The sequence below is a fragment of the Cinclus cinclus genome, chromosome 5 (genome assembly GCF_963662255.1).
Source record: "Cinclus cinclus chromosome 5, bCinCin1.1, whole genome shotgun sequence".
NCBI lineage: Eukaryota > Metazoa > Chordata > Aves > Passeriformes > Cinclidae > Cinclus > Cinclus cinclus.
The window spans coordinates 16,555,641-16,574,763 of record NC_085050.1 but is presented as its reverse complement, the minus strand read 5'-3'; the positions used below and the strand labels follow the sequence as shown (position 1 = coordinate 16,574,763).

At 35.9% G+C, this 19,123-nt stretch overlaps 1 protein-coding gene across 3 annotated transcripts in view; it reads right to left on the bottom strand.

The window, feature by feature from the left end:
- Positions 1–19,123, bottom strand: part of SLIT2 (slit guidance ligand 2) — a 256,368-nt gene that overhangs the window by 52,648 nt on the left and 184,597 nt on the right. For 2 of the 3 annotated variants that reach the window (XM_062493416.1, XM_062493417.1), the window contains 8 exons: positions 18,663–18,734; positions 17,935–18,006; positions 17,335–17,406; positions 15,326–15,469; positions 15,031–15,194; positions 10,537–10,687; positions 5,837–5,911; positions 1,266–1,409 (listed from right to left, as the gene is read on the bottom strand). In XM_062493416.1, the coding sequence (XP_062349400.1) occupies positions 1,266–1,409; positions 5,837–5,911; positions 10,537–10,687; positions 15,031–15,194; positions 15,326–15,469; positions 17,335–17,406; positions 17,935–18,006; positions 18,663–18,734 (894 nt within the window). Of the gene's footprint in view, positions 1–1,265; positions 1,410–5,836; positions 5,912–10,536; positions 10,688–14,233; positions 14,258–15,030; positions 15,195–15,325; positions 15,470–17,334; positions 17,407–17,934; positions 18,007–18,662; positions 18,735–19,123 lie in introns of all 3 variants that reach the window. The other variant, XM_062493415.1, reaches the window with a different exon arrangement.

The following is a 19,123-nucleotide window of genomic DNA, read 5'->3' as shown; positions in this document are numbered from 1 at the left end:
CAACCCTGCTCAAGCAGGGTTCCCTAGGGCTTTTCCCTGGCGAGTTACTCAGGATTGTGTCCAGGTGGCTTCTGAGTACCTCCACATGAGACTCCACAACCTCTTCGGGCAACATGCTCCAGTTTTCCCCTAAGTGTTTGGGTTTTTTTTCTTTTTCGTTCAATACCAGAAGCAGTAATTATGAACTTTTAATTGACAAGAAATGAAACTGATTGAAATTCCTCAAATCAGAAAAACACAACAGCCCTCTCTTCATGTTTACAAGGCTGATGACTCCAGAACTTCTATTTATATAGAGCAGAGGCTTGTACCAGCTTTCCTCCTCTTTAGGCCCCTTTCACTTCATTTTTCTCAGGACAAATTCTAGAAACCACTTCTACTGCTTTCAGAAGCATTCCATTCAAAAGAAATCAGCATTCCTTCTCAGCATGACTCTAAGACAGTATAAATTTCAGAGTCCTAAGCTATTCTGAAATCTCTCAAATTTCTATAAAACTTAAGAGCTTTGAAGTCTGTTGTTCTCCTCTCTGTCCACCAAAAGATGGCAATTTCCCCCCATGCTCTTGTCTAGGACTAGCTGCTTTAAACAGTTTTAGCAGCTTTAACTGCAAGGTTAGAAATCGTAGACATGATTTATTTAAAATACTAATGTCTATGGACAGCTGAAACCCCAAAGACCATTTAATCTTGGCTCTGGTCTGCAGATCTGAAGGACAAGCTCTCTGAAGAAGGCCAAAACGCTGTCGATTGTATAAACATCTTTTTTGAGTGGAAGGAACTAAACTGCTCCACGGAAAGAATGAAATTAGTTCAAGATATAGTACTTTTCATATTGTCTTCACTGTTGAAACGACAAAAAAAATTACTTAGCAAAGAATAATTTCCCACATTTCAATACACACCAGAACAATTTCTTCCTCCAGCAAAATTCCCAGTAATGGTTGAGCTGAAATGAATCAGACTCCATTACGTAAAATGTGTAATTCCCATGCAAAATTCTGTTACTTTGATGATTATTCCCATTTCCATTTCTGAAGTTGGATGTTTACCCATTCTCAACTGCCTCACTGCTTTAGAGGACTCATTACACCCATAATTAATAACTAATACATTAATATAATGTATAGCTTCTAGTAAAATAGAAATAAAAACTAAAATATGCTTGAATAACCCATAGCTAATTCTTCAAATTTAGGAAAGACGCATTATTCTTAAAAATACCTGTGAGAAAAGAAGAGTAAAAACACCTAAATAAATATACTTACAGTGTTTTGAGACTTTCTAGTCCTTTGAACATTTTGTGTTGAACACTTTCCAAACGGTTGCTTGTGAGCAATAGCTCATTCACACCAGAGGCTCCATCAAATGCTCCTTCTTCTATATCTGTAATCTTGTTATTGCTCAGGTTTCTATTACACATTAACAGAAACAGATAAGAACTGAGGAGATTCTCTTTTATGAATATCCTAAATTAACTGTTAAATGCTACAGACTGAATCAATTCCAAGAAAGACTTAGAATCTTAATTTTCCACTAAGCATGGAAAAGACCTCCAAAATCATCAAATGCAATCTTGGTGCAATAGCCAAGTTGTTGTGCAAAAGCAAAAAAAAATATTAATACACATTTGAACTTCAAACCGGTAAAAAGAAATTCAATGCCCTTCTCATTAAAGAAGCAAAGATTTTTAAAGTAATCTTTGGAAGATGGTTTTTAAATAATGGCAATTACCCAATCTATGCTGCTGCCACACAAGAACATATTTTCCTAATTTTGAATATTATCAGTAACTATATCTTTTCAGGTCTGCAGCCTTTGTAGCATTTTTAGATGAATTAAAAACAAAATTATCCTGTATGAGTACAGCACAACTAACCTCTCTGATTTATTCTCTCTTGACAGGCAAATATAACAAAACAGTATAAACAGCAACATATGTAAAGGAAATGTGTGAATATAAACAGTACATTAAATGTTAATAATTTATTACATTAGTTAGAGAGGGGGATTTATAGGCAAGATAATTCATGTATCTGCAATTTGCCTGCAAAGTGGACCAAAATGTAGGGAAAATTACCTAAAATATTGCCAAAATACTTAGTGTTTACAATTTTAGTTGAAATATGGAAATTACATCCCAAATGGGTAGCATCTGTACTATATAGACACAAAAACAAACATATACAACAGCACACATTTTCTTAAATATTTTTCATATTAGCATCCTTTTGTTTGTTTCTTATCGTTATTTACACATATTACGAAAGTACATAGCTACATATTAAATAGTGTTAAAATATACCATTGATTTTTATAAAGGTCTTAAAACCTCTGAGACAAAGGGAATGGAAGTAAAGCTAAAGACTATTTGATGGAATTAATGGTGTTGGAAGAAAATCAAGCATTATTTGATGCAATTTCTAGAATGGTGTTAAATCATTGAAAACAAGATAATATTTGTTAGAATAAAACCCAGGAAGTTTGCTTTAATCTTCAGTGCTGACTACTCTCTTTAGCCTAGCTGAAATATAACCTACACATTGCCTGTGAAGAAGGATACAGTCAAGTCATCAGTTAGGTTGGACAGGACCTTTAATATTATCAGGTCCAAGCATCTAATCCAGTACTGCAAAGTCCATTACAAACTTGTATCACTAAGTCTCTGAATTTCACCAGGGATGGTAAGACCACTACTTCCCTGGGGGACCTGTTCCACTGCTTGACAGCCCTTTCCATGGAGAAACCAAACTAAACCTCCTCTGCTGCAATTTCATATAATTTCCTCTCATCTTGTCACCTGGGAAGAAAGGACATCCCCACCTCAGTACAACATCCTTTCAGATAGGTGTAAAGAGTGATAAGGTCCCCACTGAACTTCCATTTCTCCAGGCTAAAAAACCCATTTGCTTAGCTGCTCCTCATGACACTTGGGTTCCATACCCTCCTGCAGCTTTGTTACCATTCTCTGGACTCTTTCTAGCACCTCAATGTCTTTTTGGTAAAGAGGAATCCAGAACTGAACAAAATATTCAAGATGCAGCCTCACCAATGACAAGCACTGAGGGACAGTCACTGCCCTGGTCCCGCTGGCCACACCATTGCTGATACAGGCCAGGTGCCATTGGCCTTCTTGGCCACCTGGGCACACGCTGGTTCATGTTCAGCTGCTCACCAGCATCCCCAGGTCCTTTTCTGCTGGGCAGCTTTTCAGCCACTCTGCCCCAAGTCTGAGCGCTGCATGGGGATGTTGTGACAGTGCAGGACCTGGCACTTGGATTTGCTCAATCTCATACCATTGGCTTTGGCCCATCTATCCAGCCAGTCTGGATAGTCCAGCCCAGCCCTCTGCAGAGCCTTCCTATCCCCCAGCAGAGGAACACTCCCACCCAACATGGTGTCATTTGCAAACTTGTGGAGAGCGAATTTAATCCTCCCACCCAGGTCATTGATACACGTATCAAACACAACTGATACTGAGCCCTAGGCACCACCACTTGTGACTGTCTGCTGCCTGGATTTAACTTCATTCACCACCCTCTGGGCCCAGCCATCCAGCCATTCTCTTACCCAGTGATGCATATCACTGGGACAGGCAGTTTATCCAGGAGAATCATGTGGGAAATGGTGTAAAAGGCTTAACTAAAGTCTAAGCAGACAACATCCAACATCCACAATCACAGCTTTCATTTAATTTCACAGTGGAGCTGTTCAGTCTGCAAGGTGCTGTGGAAGACTGGAAGCAAGAAACTCACTGTTTCTAATATCAGACAGCTTGTCCATGTCAAACCCTCAGTTTCCTAAAATCTTTTTTTTGCTCTTGTTGTAACACAGATACTACTTCACCCACTTCACATAGATATTTTAAAGATTAATGTTGCATAGCTAATCAATGTTGCAGTGCATACACATGCTTTATTACTGATGAAGCATCAAATCAATGAAACATTTAGGCCTCAATTTTTCAATGTCATCTGTGCAGAAAGATCTTTGCACCTATTTTGAGCCTCCAGAAGAAATATGAGCTTCACAGAAATTCAGAATTCACTCTTATTGGTGTCTTTGAAACATCACCACTTCTTGCCAGCAATGCTTAAGCAGTCACTGTATTATTCTCTCAATGGAAGAATGTTGTAGCAACTTTTAACTATATTAAGAAGTTATAGAGCAGTATTTTATAATAGTTAACTCTTCATTTATATTTTTTTCATTTTTTCCCCTTTTCAATTAACCAGATTTTAAAGCCTTTGGGACTTCCAACAGACAACTACCCCAAGACTGATTAATATTCATACTTCTTTTTCCGTTTGTCTTGAACACCTCATCAATTAAAAAAAATACTGTTAAATATGAAGATCTGATACATGTATAAATGTGTGTATGTATGTATGTGCACGTATGGCACATACATGTATGACACATTTTATTTATTTTGTAGAATCCTGCAATTACAGAACATCTTGTGTTGGAAAAGACCTTAAATATTATCTAGCTCCAGCCCCTCAGCTGTAGGCAGGGACAACTTTCACTATATACTGATGAGGATATTAAATACAGATCCTAAAGAAATACCATTTGTCATTGATGTCTTTGGGACTCTGAGCCACTGACCATTGCCTTTTGGGTGCTGCTGTCCAAACAATTTCTTATCCATCAAGGTCCACCCATCAAATCCATTTCTCCTCAGTTTAGAGAGAAGGATGCTGGGGAGGAGCATGTCAAAGGCTTTACGGAAGTAAAGATAAATGACACCTATAACCCTTCCCTTGCCCAATGATGCTTCATACTGAAACTTGATATTTCCAAAGTACACTGTAGCTATAAAAAGTGCCAATCTGAGATTCTTGAAGATTGAATAAAACAGGGTATCTACTATATAGCACCAGAAAGAACACTGCTGTGCCAAACATCCTACATTCTTTTTTCTAAGTATTGTAGCCCAATTCGAAGTCATATGGTCTACTCAAGTGGAAAAGTCAAAGGCAAGTTAATTTTACATTTTTGGGGTTTTGAAAATATTTTAATCTAAAAAATCAGTAATCAATACTTAACTAATTGTGCTCACACCAGCAAGGATCTGGTTAAGTCTAACAATAGGTGAAGCAATACTCTAATTTTCTTAAGATTTTGATCACTAATACTGATCTCTTACAAATGGTGACTACTAATCTATTTCTACTCGCATTTTTCTTCACTTACTATTTATTTTGACTGAGCACAGAGTCACAAAGTCTAACTAAAGCATCTACCCTCGAATATGTCTTTTACATAAGCTAAAGAAAAGCTTTTCATAGTCTTATTTTTAGCAACAATTGCAATTGGTGAGATTATAAACTACTCTTAGAACATTAACTGTTAACATGGACTTACATGGATGACCTATCAAACCACTTTTTCTCAGTCATTTAAATTTTGATATTCCCCTCACCTAATGACTGTTTAATGAAGCACAGAATCAACAGCATGTCCTTAATGTGCTGAAAGAGGCAAGATTGTCTGGTTAGAGAGTAATACAGGAAGTTACAAAAGATTACTGGAATCTTTTCTAAGCAGCTTATCCTGTGAGCTCCCTGCTGTGGCTGCATAACAGACCAGCTGGCTGGATGCTGCCATGAAGGTGCTGGAGCTACACACCAGGAGAAGTGGCTGCTGGCAGTGCCAAGCCCCATACAGGAGAGCTGCCAACTCTGACCTACCTCAGGGATTAATTTAAACCCATTCTTGATTTTTGATTGGAATAAACGGAATCTTTTGTAGAATAGAACTAAGAAAGGTGGAGAGACACAGCAAGGAGCTAATCTACTATCTGAATAGACAAGGCCATTGTAGTTGCACTTACATTTTACGCAGCTGAGGAAGTTTCTTAAAGATTCCAGTAGCTTCCAGGACTGAAAATTCGTTGTTGTTTAGTCGCCTAGAAGAAATTACATCAATTTCAGAAAAAATTGTTCAGGGATTGATGCAGAATGTTCCACATTAAATGAACTTCTCAGTCTGGTTTCCCTGAACATCTGATATTTAACAGGTAGCTGAAGAACAATTCCTTATATAGTGACATTTCTAATTTGATAATTCCTGTGAATGAACATTCTCATTAGTTGAACAAAGGTGTTCATAAGACATTTTCAAAATCTGATCACAAAATTTTGTTCAGCTAAAATGGAAAAGTTTTAACTTTTTAGTTAATAAACATCATAAGATGATGTTTTAATTTTTCAAATAAAAATGTAACTAAGGGAGGATTCCATGACAACTTATAAATAAAAGTCTTTAAGAAGGACATATAAATCACTGAAGATCAGTTTTCTCTTCTTTAAAGGATATCAGGTGGAGTCTGCCAGACATCTGGAGGTATTCACAGAACACTATTTACAAGAATGAAATAATTACTCTTCTTTTGACTAGGGAATGAAACCCACTGCATAGGTCTTCCCATTAATTTAAAAGCACTTCCCTCACCATGATTTATCTTCATACCACTACAGCTGGCACATATACGTTACTTAAGACAGCATTAAATGCTGACTTGTAACACTGGAAGAAGGTCAGAAGGCATGAAATGAGCAACAAATACTAGCTGGGCACTTCTCTTCCTGCATAGGTATCAAGGCTTACAGTACAGTATACCTTTAAAAGCAGCTAGATTAGGGGAACATCTATATTTCAAAAAATACCTACATTGATCCAGTACTCCCTATTTCCTTTCTTGGAAAGCAAATGGGAATTACGAGTCTTAGATTTTTTATATGCTCTAATGGAGCCATAATATTAAGGAAGGGAATCTGTCCAGCATTTCTTTAGAAATCTTAAATAGGAAGGAGAAGATATGACTGACAAGATCACTGTGAAATGAAATTCAGCACAATTCTGAGCCCAGAATGCTTTTCAGAATTGTCTTACTGCAAGACAAGTTTAAAAAAAGCAACCTAGAAAATTAAAGAAAGCTGCTTGTTCATCCTTCTCTCCTGTTCGTTCTCATTGATAGCCAGAAGAGAAATTAAAGTAAATCTGAAAGCATGGTTGTTCAAGAGTTTCAACATTGGACCAAACAGAAATACTTTTTTGGATATACATAAAACATTTGTATATCACACTAAACTACAAGGAACCTTAATTTCAGAAGATGCTATCACCTCTAAAAATCAGCTGAATGATTTAATGTGATTTTTAGTGGGACCATATAAAATATTCTTGCACAGTGTCAATTAACATAGTTATTTCATCACTCTAAACAGACTTTTCTTTACCCTGTCTATCAACAACAGAATCAGTGACCATTCTATAAATGCTGACATCTTCAAGTACATTTGAAATTTACACAATAGACAATTTTTTTTAGTGAATCACAGGACTTGCTGAGTTGGAAGAGACCCACAAGGATCACTGGGTCCAGTCCCTGGCCCTGTCACTGTCACCACAGGGAAGAGATCAGTGCCTGGCCCTACTCTTCCCCACACCAAGAAGTTGTAAGTGCAGTGAGGTCTCCCCTCCTCTCCAGGCTGAACAGACCAAGTGACTTCAGCCCCTTCTCCTATGGCTTCTCCTCAAGGCCCTTCACCATCTTTGTTGCCTACCCTTGGACAACTTTTTTCCTTACTTTTGATCTTCATTTCCAAGCTGAGTTTCAACTCCAAACATCACCCTGCAGAAATTAGTCTAGCCCTCCTCAGAACCTAAAGCATCAATGTAATTTGACTCAATCAACTGATTTTATATCACATTTTGTGGATTAAAAAAAAAAAGGAAGGCTAACTAGCTGCTAGTCTCATATATGCCATTAAATATTGCTAACTGGAAATCAAAGGATGGTCCTAGAACTAGACTGGGAAGTCCCAAGATGAACAATAAAGACTGTGCATCAAAGACCAGGAATAACAGCAGGAAACAAGAGGAAGAGCTGTAACTTTTGTATCAGTGAGGCAAATAGCAAAAGAATGTATTTGGCTAGAGCAAATGGATTTCTAGCAGAAGTAAAAAAAAATGAAGAATTAATTCCTTTATCCTATGTAGAATATTTGCAAGACTGTTGAAATTTTTATTACATCAAATGACTTGAAGAACAATCTGTACAGCCTATCGAGTAGAAGGTTGAATAATGATTTTGCTACAGTTAAACACCATCTTACTTGGATAGAGTGCTGGAAAGAAAAGAGCTCTTTGATGGCAAAAAAGAAATATAAAGGAAGCAATGATGGAAACAGAAGAGAGGTAGAGTCCATCTCAAACTAAAAGTTCCATTAAAAAAATTAATGGAAGTGAAAGAAAATAACTTCTGTATCAGTCTCAGGGGAATAGTGGATTTTTTAATCCACTGACAAATTCAAATAAGACTGGGTATTTTCTAAAAGAAGTGCTGTGACCAAATATTTAGTAAAAATAAATTTTGTTGACTGAAATTTGAGTGTTTAGGATATAGAGTAGATGAGCCTTGGTTATTTGATTGTTCTTTCTGAATTTAACAGGTAGGAGCCATAATTATAGAAAGAAAACACCTGTCAGTGTAATATTCCATGTGTAAATAAGGTAATCTAAAGAAAAAATTAAAATGCTAAATTAAGATTATAATTTCTTCAGAGAAGAGACAATTCAACATGATTTGTCCTAAATATCAAAGCAATGCATGCTTAATCATTTCAACAACTCCATTCCTCTTCCCTTGGTTCAGTAACTTCATTTATGCAAGCACTACTTTATGATCACTTCCCACACTTTAACCTGTCACCTATTCCATCAGCTTTTATTCTTAAATTAAACAATTTTATCTCAAAATATCAGATAACATAAAATGTATTCCTCCATTGAAATCCATCTCCCCGCACAGAAGACTGTATCAACTTTCTTTCTCACATTTTAATTTTCAGATTTGTAATAAGAATGTGTTGTGGTTTAAACCCAGCAAGACACCACGTTCAATACAGTCACTTGCTCTCTCCTCCACCATCAGGACTGGGGAGAGAACCAGAAGAGTAAAAGCTGGAAAACTCATGGGTAAAGATAAAGACAGTTTAATAGGGAAATAAAAAGCCATGCACACAAGCAAAGAAAAACAAGTAATTAATTCACCGCTCTCCATGGGCAGGCAGGTGCTCAGCCACCCCCAGGAGAGCAGAGCTCCTTCGACTGTAACAGTGTCTTGAGAAGACAAATGCCATCACTCCTCCTTCTTCCCCCACTTTATACACTGAACATGATGTCACAGGGTCTGGAATATCCCTTGGGTCAGTTTGGGTCACCTGTCCTGGCTCTGTCTCCTCCCAACCTCCCATGCACCCCCAACCTCCTTGTCAGCAGGGTAGCACAAAAAGTAGAAAAGGTCTTGGCTCTTGTAAGCCCTGCTCAGTAATAACAAAAACATCTCTGTATTATCAACCCTCTGCTCAGCACAATTCCAAATCATAAGCCTATACTATCCACTGTGAAGGAAATTAACTCTACCCCAGCCAAAACCAGCACAGAAAATTAGTAAGTTCAGCTTCTTCTCCCTGCTTAGAGACAAAATAAAGTCTCCATCTGTGTTTTAAAAATATTTCAGTTTTAAATCCCTTTTCCTGTCCAGATATTCAAACACTTAATAATAATAGTCTCATTATTTCAAATCTGATTGCCATAGTGTTGCTTTGATGGCAGCTGTGGACTGCCCTTTTAAGAGGTGTGCCATCCTGCTGCTCATCTCACCCCTGCGGGTGACAACTTGATCACAATAATCTTGTCTCCACACCTCTATACTGCTTTACTATGTCAAATCAAAGTCCTAATTTTTTTTTTCATCCCCCAACATTTTGCCTTGTTCTTTAAACTGAATCTCCTAGGAAAACCAGCTCTTTCCTTCCACCTTTGCTCTGCAATGACAGCCACTTTCATCTACCTTTCTTCCAATCCTTCAGCCATCTCTGAATTCCTTTTTATACTATTCTTTGCACATGGAGAAACCTTGTAAAGCTGTCTTAATTCTATCTTTCATTCCTTCCTTGAAGATTACTTCAGCTGTAATGCCTGCAAATCATTCCCATATGGCACCTACTAAGCAAGTAATAATCTCTGAGTTCTTCACTCCCCGTGTCTATTCATTATATTATTATCTCATCTTCTTAACTCTGTCTTGTTTGTCTGGTCCCCTGCCCAACAAATGTGATGTATGCTTTGCATAAAAAGAATCATCTCTGTCTGTTTAAACATTTAGGTAGCACTTTTTAAGGCAGACTTCTCTGGTTACTGCATGCCCTACTTTCTCCTGCAGCTAAAAGTTAAAAGCAAAATAAAACCCACTACTTTTCAAAAAATCCAAGTGGATTGCTCAGGTCCTGAAGAACTAGAAACATAAGATAGTTATCTTATTTCTTTATCATGGGTTATTAAGGCTACATGGTATTGAAATAATGCATAAATTATTTTTATTAATATTTAGTCCTTTTAAGTATACCACATGGATTACTTTCAATTTCTGATGTTCAAAGAAAGTAAAGATGTGGTTTTATACTTCACAATTTTAGCTTGTTTCCCCATAAACATAAATAATCCTTTATTATAGGTTCAACTTACAACTCTGCTGTGTACTGGGGAATGTGATCAGGAATTTTGTTGAGTTTCTGATTGGAGCAGTCCACTGTGGTCCCTTCACAGCGACATTTCTCAGGGCAAGCCAAATCTGCAAAGCAGTCTCCACTTAATTTGGATCTGTAATCTTCAGTGCCTGTAGAAGATTCAAGCCAAAACACAGATACTATGTTAATAAATTATAAGATTTGCTTCTTGTGAGAGGGTTGAAAAGAGGTCTGCAATGCAGATAACGGGTGGGCAACTTGGGAAATGTGTGATAAACTTTGTGATACTGAACAGACACAAGGACTTCAAGAGAGGGTTAAATATAGGGACTTAAGATATGCTGGAAAAAGAAACTGAGACCAACTTCACATAGCAGGATAACATTAACTTGAGCTTTTCACAGCTGTACTTTCTGCTGATTACATTGTCAGCCAATCTAGCCTTGTTTATAGCTAATCACACAAATGCCACTGTTTGTTTTAGAATTTGTTTTCTTTCTCTGTATCAAGAATAAATAGATCCTGAATGCCACCTTTTCTCTTTCTCTGGTTACAAATTTGCATTGTTCACTGGACTTCATTAAACCTCTGTGGTTTTTTTTTATAGTCCCGAAACTGCACATCATCTGAACAAATAAGTTGAAAGCCCTGTTTTCAGCTTTAATTTTAAAAATGTGTGATCCTGACTTAAGCCTCAGCAGCTTGCCATGCTGTAGAAAGCTGCGTGACGTTCCATGGTGCTTGACAGAACCATGTTTTACTCATACCTCACAACCACATGGTTAGATCAAGCACAACAGAAAATCTCGCTACATTATCAAAACTGCATCCATTAGGCCAAGGATAAGAGCAAGGGAAAAGAGGAAGGAGTAGGCATAAATTACAAAAGCATTTGAAGTTTAATACTTGCTTACATGACATGGCATTCTTATTACTGAATGTCCAGTGCCACAGTAACAGCATCACTGTCACAGATTAAATAAAAATACAATATATATCAAAAAAAAAGAAAAAAAAGGGGGAAAAAAAGAACCACACTGAAAGTTTCCTCCACCATTTCCCAGTGTCAGTCAAAGAAAACATCCTAAACATATCAGGAAAAAACATCCAGTAAGGAACTGAGGGTGGGTGACAAAGAAAACAAAGAGAAGCGGAAAGGACCTGTGGGTTCTTCTTGGACAAAGGTGAAAAGACTGAGACTAGCAGAAGGTGCATCAGGGCTGGGAGGTACACTGTGATTTAGTTCAGACACTGAACTTTACTTACAGCCAAAATGGTGAACTCCTGAAAAAGTAAAGATAGCCAAGAAGGAAAGAAAGACAGAGTAATGCCAATTAAGACAAAAACATGAACTAAGCTCTCATGTTCTCTACTTAACTTTCATTTGATTAGAAGATGGTGCTAGGGAAATTGTGTTCAGCAGAAAGAAAGAATAATTCATTTTGAATGGTATTTAAATATGAAGATAAGATTGGAGTTTATTACAGGTTTCATATAGGATGATGATCATGCCTCCCATGAATTATTCTTCAGTATTTTGAATGTGTTCTTTAAAAGCTGCTCCCTGAACATATATATAGGAGTTACAAAATACTCTGAGTTGGAAAAGACCCACAAGGATCATCGAGTCAAATGTACATGCTATACCACTTAAATCTTTAATAAACCAAATACAGGAGAACCATATTGCTCAGTGGAGGGGGAAAAATTAAACAGTCATCACATACCATGCTATCTAACACTTGTAAATGTTTTAGTAATCCATATAATGAAGCTACTATAGAGTACTTCTATGAGGTAGCAGATAAATGATATTTTTTTCAAATCAATTATTTAATACTTGCAAACCTTTAATCTTCAAAATTACTATAATGAAATTCTACTAAGACTTCATAGTGTCTGTGGAGCAACATCTCCAAATGACATATTTAAAGCAAATGCTAAAAATATTTAGGTGTTTAAAGAAATACTAAACTTATTTTACAGTATCCACTTAAGTATAAAGAAGCATTTTTAGGACTTTTTAATAACCAATAAACAAGTCTACAAATATGTTGGCTTTTTTTCCTCCTGCATCCAGAGTACATCACTTTTAGCAGTTTAAATAATTAAATATTCAGGGACAATGCCTTCAACAACTAAAATACTTTTACGTAACATCTCCCTGATAATCTGATAGAAAGAGAAAGCAACTGAAGCTGTATTTTAAGAAGCATGTATATAGCCCATTTTTAAAAATATAATTCCTTTTCTTCTTCTTCTTCTTCCCCCTCACCCTGTTCTCCCCCAGGAATAGTACATAAATAAGCCTTAACTGCATGAGTGGCCATATTATTACCAGGCTTTGAAGACATTTGCTGGCAAGAAAACACTTCTAACTCACAAGCAAAAGTTGTGCTGGCAGGGTTGAATAGAAGTCACTCTGTGGCAGGAATACAGCTGTTCCACACACTAAGAAATTGAGTGGTACTACAGGTTTGTGAAATTGAACCCCCCTGTTTTATGCTGCTTTAAATCACATTTTTTGTGGATGCCAGTGCTGAAAAATTACTGCCTTATTTTGTGTTTTATTTTGCCTCTTCTTCATATTCAAAACAACGTATTACTATAAGGGCATGAAGAACTTCACGTGACTGCTGCAAATTTAAGTGTTACATCACACAGCATTTGGAGAAGAGCTGTTAAACACCAGCTAAGGAGACAACTAAGATGACAGCAGAGTGATGATATACCTGTAGTACTTAAAAGAAGTGCACTGGGGTCCTAATACTGTAGATATTTTTCTAGATAGTAAAACATGGCAGAAAAATCCTGTTTGCAAATTACATACAGCAATTCATCAACAGATGTATTATTCCCTTGTTTATTTTGTTATTTGTAATCTGTTATGAATATAACGTGAGTGAATATTTTTTTCCTATTAAGGAAAGAGTGCACACATTGACAAGCAAGGTAAAAGAAAGAAAGATCCATATTTCAAAGAGCTAGGACCAACACAGGTAAATATTTTTTTAAATTAAATATCATATACTTATTGTAGCTTGAAGCAGTGTGTAAATTGCTATTTCATCCCCAACACAAAATTAATATTTTCTTTAATGAAAAGCGTTTCTGATTAACTGTATGCATGTGACCACAGAATGCCTCTAATTAAGAACATCAGCTTTCTTTTCCAAGCATTCCACTGTGATTACCTAAACAAAAGGGAGGGTGAGCAAGCAGTAGATGCAGCCAGCATAGAGCATGAAAGCAAGGCAAGAAAATGTTCATTTGTAGAATGTTTAGTCTTTAAAGTTGTGCTAGCTCTTTGATGGCAGCATGGTTTCCTGTGTTTAAAAGCAGCTCAGGAGCTACATTTTAAAAACAGCAGCAGCAGAAAGGCAAGGTACAAGGTAAGTAAAAGTGTCAGTTAAAATATGAACTAGCAGGTGCAACCTTCTAAATAATTTAAGTATAAGTAGGTTGTGTGCAAATCTGTGAGAGAGGAAAAGGTAAACAGAGCTGCATGCTAAGCTCTTATATTCAAAAAACAGAATTACTAGTATTCTACAAAGGAAAACTATGTATAGCTACAGGTAAAGACTAATGTTAATACACATGCATCAGTTTCCTAAAAGCTATGACAAACTTTGCTTTTGGGGTGAAAGTGAGAGAATATCTGCAGTTAGTCAACCTTACTGCAGAGCCAAACCTACCTGGAATGAAATACTGTTCTTTAGCTAAATAAAGAGAAAAAAAAATAGAAGATGCACCTGAATGTCAGCAAGCAAAGAATGAGTTTTATTAGATTAAAGTATGGACTGCAGTTAACTACAGATAATTTAGTGGAAAAACAAAAAGTGTATTCACAACCAGAGCTGATAAACAACGAAGTGTGAATAGTCATAAATGTATCCGGAACACGGATAATAAAACAGTTTTCATCTGGTATTTGCACTTGAAACTGAATAAACTGTAGAATGTGAAATGCACCTGGAACAGCTGGATACCATATGACAAAAGTTAGGGTTTAAAGAAATGTAAGTAGGAAATGGAATAAGATTAGGAAAAGAAAACAGTAATTTTCAGTATGAAGCAAGCTCCCTGTATAAAAGGAATATGTTATGTTTCCATATTTAGCTTAGAAATTTTTAGATCTTTCACATATTCCAGAGCCCTGTGGAAATTTAAAAAAAATGATTTATGATGGTGATACTTGTAGTGAATAACTTCAGCATTCCATTCTGAAGTTTTATATATTACATTTATTTTGTTAGATTTAATGCTACTCAGAAACAGTGCCAAATACGTTAACTGCAGTAATGTTCCGTGATCCAATAGTCTATGACTTCCCAGACTTCCCTCTCTTCAGTCAACGAACTAAAAAAAAATTCTGTGATGTATAATAATTCTGTAGAGAGACAGCTGCTTTCATTAGAACTTCTATAACCACCTTTTTTTTTTTTTTTTTTTGCCAATAAAGGAAAAATAGCAGCTGAACTAAGAAAATTACCTGAGCAGCGGAATTTCTTGCTTTTGATCTGGCCGATCCTTTTGTTTGCCAGACGGCGGGGGCTGGTGCATCGGGCACCGCTGGTCTCAATGGGGTTCGTGTGAAGATAATCCGCCAGCCACTTCAGATGGCAGTCACAGATAAATGGGTTCTGAGCCAAATGCCTTTCAGGAAGAAAAAAAAACCAATAATATTACCCATTATTTCCCTTTGGTCTCAGCAGCACCCAGTGCTTTTAGTGCACTGTAGAATATGAAGTCATACTTGAGACAACCATAAACAAGAACATACGTACAAGGTCTGAATCGCACGTAGGGGTGAGAAGGTGCCTTTTGCAATGGTCTGAAGCTTGTTGTCATACAAAGAAAGAAGATTCAGGTTGTGCAGATCTTGAAATGCATCAACTCGCAGACAATTGATCTTGTTGGCATTCAATAATCTGTTTAATGGAAGATAATTATAAAATTGAAAGAAATCGCTCAGTGTCACAGTTTCAGCATTTTTCACAGACAATTCTTTGTGCACTTTTGGAACCAGAACAAGAGATGTAGTAACAAATTATAATTGACAGTGACATAAGGAATTTCAGTGTATTAAGTATCTTATTCAGGTTATATATATTCCTACATATTTGAACACTGGAGTTGAAATGTTTACATTTCTTTAGCTAAAATCACATTTCTTCTATGCACTGGTAGAATGTCTGTGTGGTATTTGTGTACTGTGCAAAGAAACAAGCCTAAAAAATCAAGTATATTCAAAGAAAACTAGTTTCTTTTTCCAAATAAATAAACAAACTAACAAAAAAGGAACTGAACACTGTGTTCATTAGCTGGAAGAGATGTGCAGTGGCACTTTTAATTATATGTTACTAATCAGCATGCTGCCACATTAACAGAGTTGTAGTAAAAACTGGTGGCATGGAATATATCCAAATCTGTCTTGGATCCCTTCTCCTCTGAATCTTCAAAGGGAACCTTTTCTTTCCTGTACCTCCCAGACTTTTAGTGTTAAAACAAACAAGCCAATCTAAACCAGGTCTTTTTGAAGAGAAAAAATAAAAGCCATTCAATTAGATGCATTTTTATAAACAAATATTTTTTGCTTCTTTCCATTTTGAGCCAGAAATTAAATGAAATGGTGGATTTGAAACCTCTGATAAAATGTTTTGCCACACAAGTAGAAATTTACTTAGACCTAAATGTACTACCTGTATAATCCATATTAAGATATGAACATTTTTTTAATACAGACTTTAGAGTTCAGAAAGGTCTTTTACCCTTTTTTTTTTTTTTCCCCACATCTGAAATATATTTTACAACTAAAACATCTTTAAAGGAAAACAGGAAAACATATCCTGTCATATCCTGTCCACCACTATACTATTTTTATGACTAAAGTAAATCAAAACGCACACCTCTAGGTGGTGCTAGAACTTGTAATTTTTTTTGTATATATTTACTATTTTGCCATCCTCAGTTAGTTGTGAGTAACAGACATTTTGCCAAACACTTCATGGTGAAGTCTGGATACTAGATAATTCTAAACATGTATGAAGATGTTTTAAATTCTTGAGTTAGAGAAGACTCTAACTCAACAAATCAATTATTCTGGGACAAGTTCTTTCTAAACCACCACTGTTGTTTTCTGGTCTTTCTAACACATTTCTTTTACAATGTACACCTACTGCACAGCCTGTTATTCTAAATGTTGACAGAAATTCTTTATTCCAGTATAAAATCTAAACAGCAATGGTTTTAAAGGTTACATGTGGAAATTTCCTAAGTGAGAAACAAAGTAGCAGCTCGAGTTCACAGATTCAAAGAATCGTACTGGGTGACAGAAAACATTAGAAGTCATCAACGAAACTGTGGTGTAATACTGTTCTTTCATGGATACAGCTATAAATGTAATTGCATAGCATTTCCACTATACATTTTCTCTTTATAAACCACACAAATATTCCTTCCATAGCTCCCACACAATTACACAGATCCTATTTGCTATTTACAGTGTATCATATCTTTATGAGTTTTATTCCTAGAAATTCCAGACAGGAGAATAATTTCATTTAATCATTTCTTGGCTGAAACATTAACTGATATGATCACACTTCTGGACAAATTGCAAGCTGGCCTACAACAGGCTTGACTCTTTGGTTTTGGCATGATTTGGTTTTACTGTACTTTGATCTTGCATATGGCATTTCCTGCCACCACTTCTTCTGGCATAAATCTCTCATGATATTTACCCTTTCGAGTGATCCCAAAATAGAATAAATGAATTTAAAAAAACCAAACTTACAGCAGTTGTAGAGAAAAGAGTCCTTCAAATAGGCCCTTTGGAAGTTCTGTGATTTTATTGCCATAGAGGACTCTGCACCAGGAAATACAGCAAACAAAGCTAGCATTATGAAAGGCATATGCTATGGGATTTTGACTTCAAAAACAGATAAATTCGCATTTTCCTGAAAGGAACTTAATAACAACCACTTGATACTTGCAATATCCTTGTGGTGCTGTGAGGCAGCAGGATCACATGCTTTCCCAAAAGGTGTGTAACCCAAAGAGCTCTCTGAAGAATCAGCACCTCTCTGATTACAGGCTTACCAAGGGACCCTGATAACTGGATTTGCTGTTTGCAACAACTAACTGGGGAACAAAAGACATGTTTTGTATTGTTCTACTCTTTGTCATGAACGTATTTATTAAAAAAACCCATACATTATTACTGTCCAACTGTAAAAGATTATTCAATTATCACTATCATTCTGAAATTACTATTACAGCTTTCAGAATTGATTGAATCTATAGCAAAATTTTGCACGGAGCCAAAAGGACAATGTAATTTCACTATAAGAATATGAGAAATTTGCTTCTGTTTACAGATCAAACAGATACCTACAGTGAATTGAGTGAACGTAAGCCCTGGAAAGCATCTGGAGCTGCTTCAGAGATCTGGTTATTGCTCAGGTCACTGAAACAAAATTTGATTCAATTAATTCAAGCTATTTTCAAAGTAATGAACTTTAAGATAATATATAATTAGAGCAAAGCATTAATAGGAGAGAGAAATAAAAATAATTACATGAGACACTGCCAATTTTAATATAAAATTTTAATATAAAACCACTAAAATTGCAGTACACTGAAACTAAATGCATAGTTAAAAAAAACCAGTTTGAAACCCTTGGAAATAAAAAAAGACAAAATATTTACTTTTCCTAATTGCTTAAGTACATTTTTTTTAAAGAATCCTCTGCGTGCTACAGTCTGAGAGCTATACAGCCTCAAAAATAATCTGAAATTATCCTCATTCTCTTTTTTTCACTCAAATTTCCACTACAGAAACATATTGCTTCTATACAGAACCCCATTAAACAATTTCAATATTTGGTAAAAAAAACAATGATTATTAATATGACAAAGATGCTACATGGTCCAAATAATCAGGCTGCCATATCAGTTTACCTTCTGTCAGTCAAACTTTCTTAAGTGCTCACACATTAGCTGCAGTTCCCCTCTACCCCCTCTACCATCTTCACTTGTTTTTTTAAATCTTTTTATATTTATATATTTATATATCTATATATTTATGGATATGTAAATACATGTAAGTTATTTGGTACGTACATTCTTCGAAGCTTCTTATAGGGGGAGAAAGCTCCAGGAGGTATGACCTTGATTGAATTTTGTTCTAACCGTCTGCAAAAGAAGAGCAACCATATAAAAATACAACCTCCAAGCTAAACAAGTATCTAAAACCATAAAAAACTAAAGGGGATAGACTTCAACACAGAAGAAAACTTCTTTCTTTTTCAGTATAACTTTTATTTCTTTTATTTTTTCATTTAAAAAAAAAAGCCCAAACACCCAAACCAAAATAAAACCCCAAAAAACTACCGCACCAAACAACCAGTCAAACCTTTTCAAACTTTTTAACCTGTAGAGAGTAATATTGTATGTTAAAACCAAATCTTGATTTTATATTAAAAGAAAGCTTATTTTCAGAGCATACAAGACTTTTCTAAAAGTTATGAAAGAATTGTCATCAAAAATTTCAATCTTGAATTAGTCTTTATTTACTCCTGTTG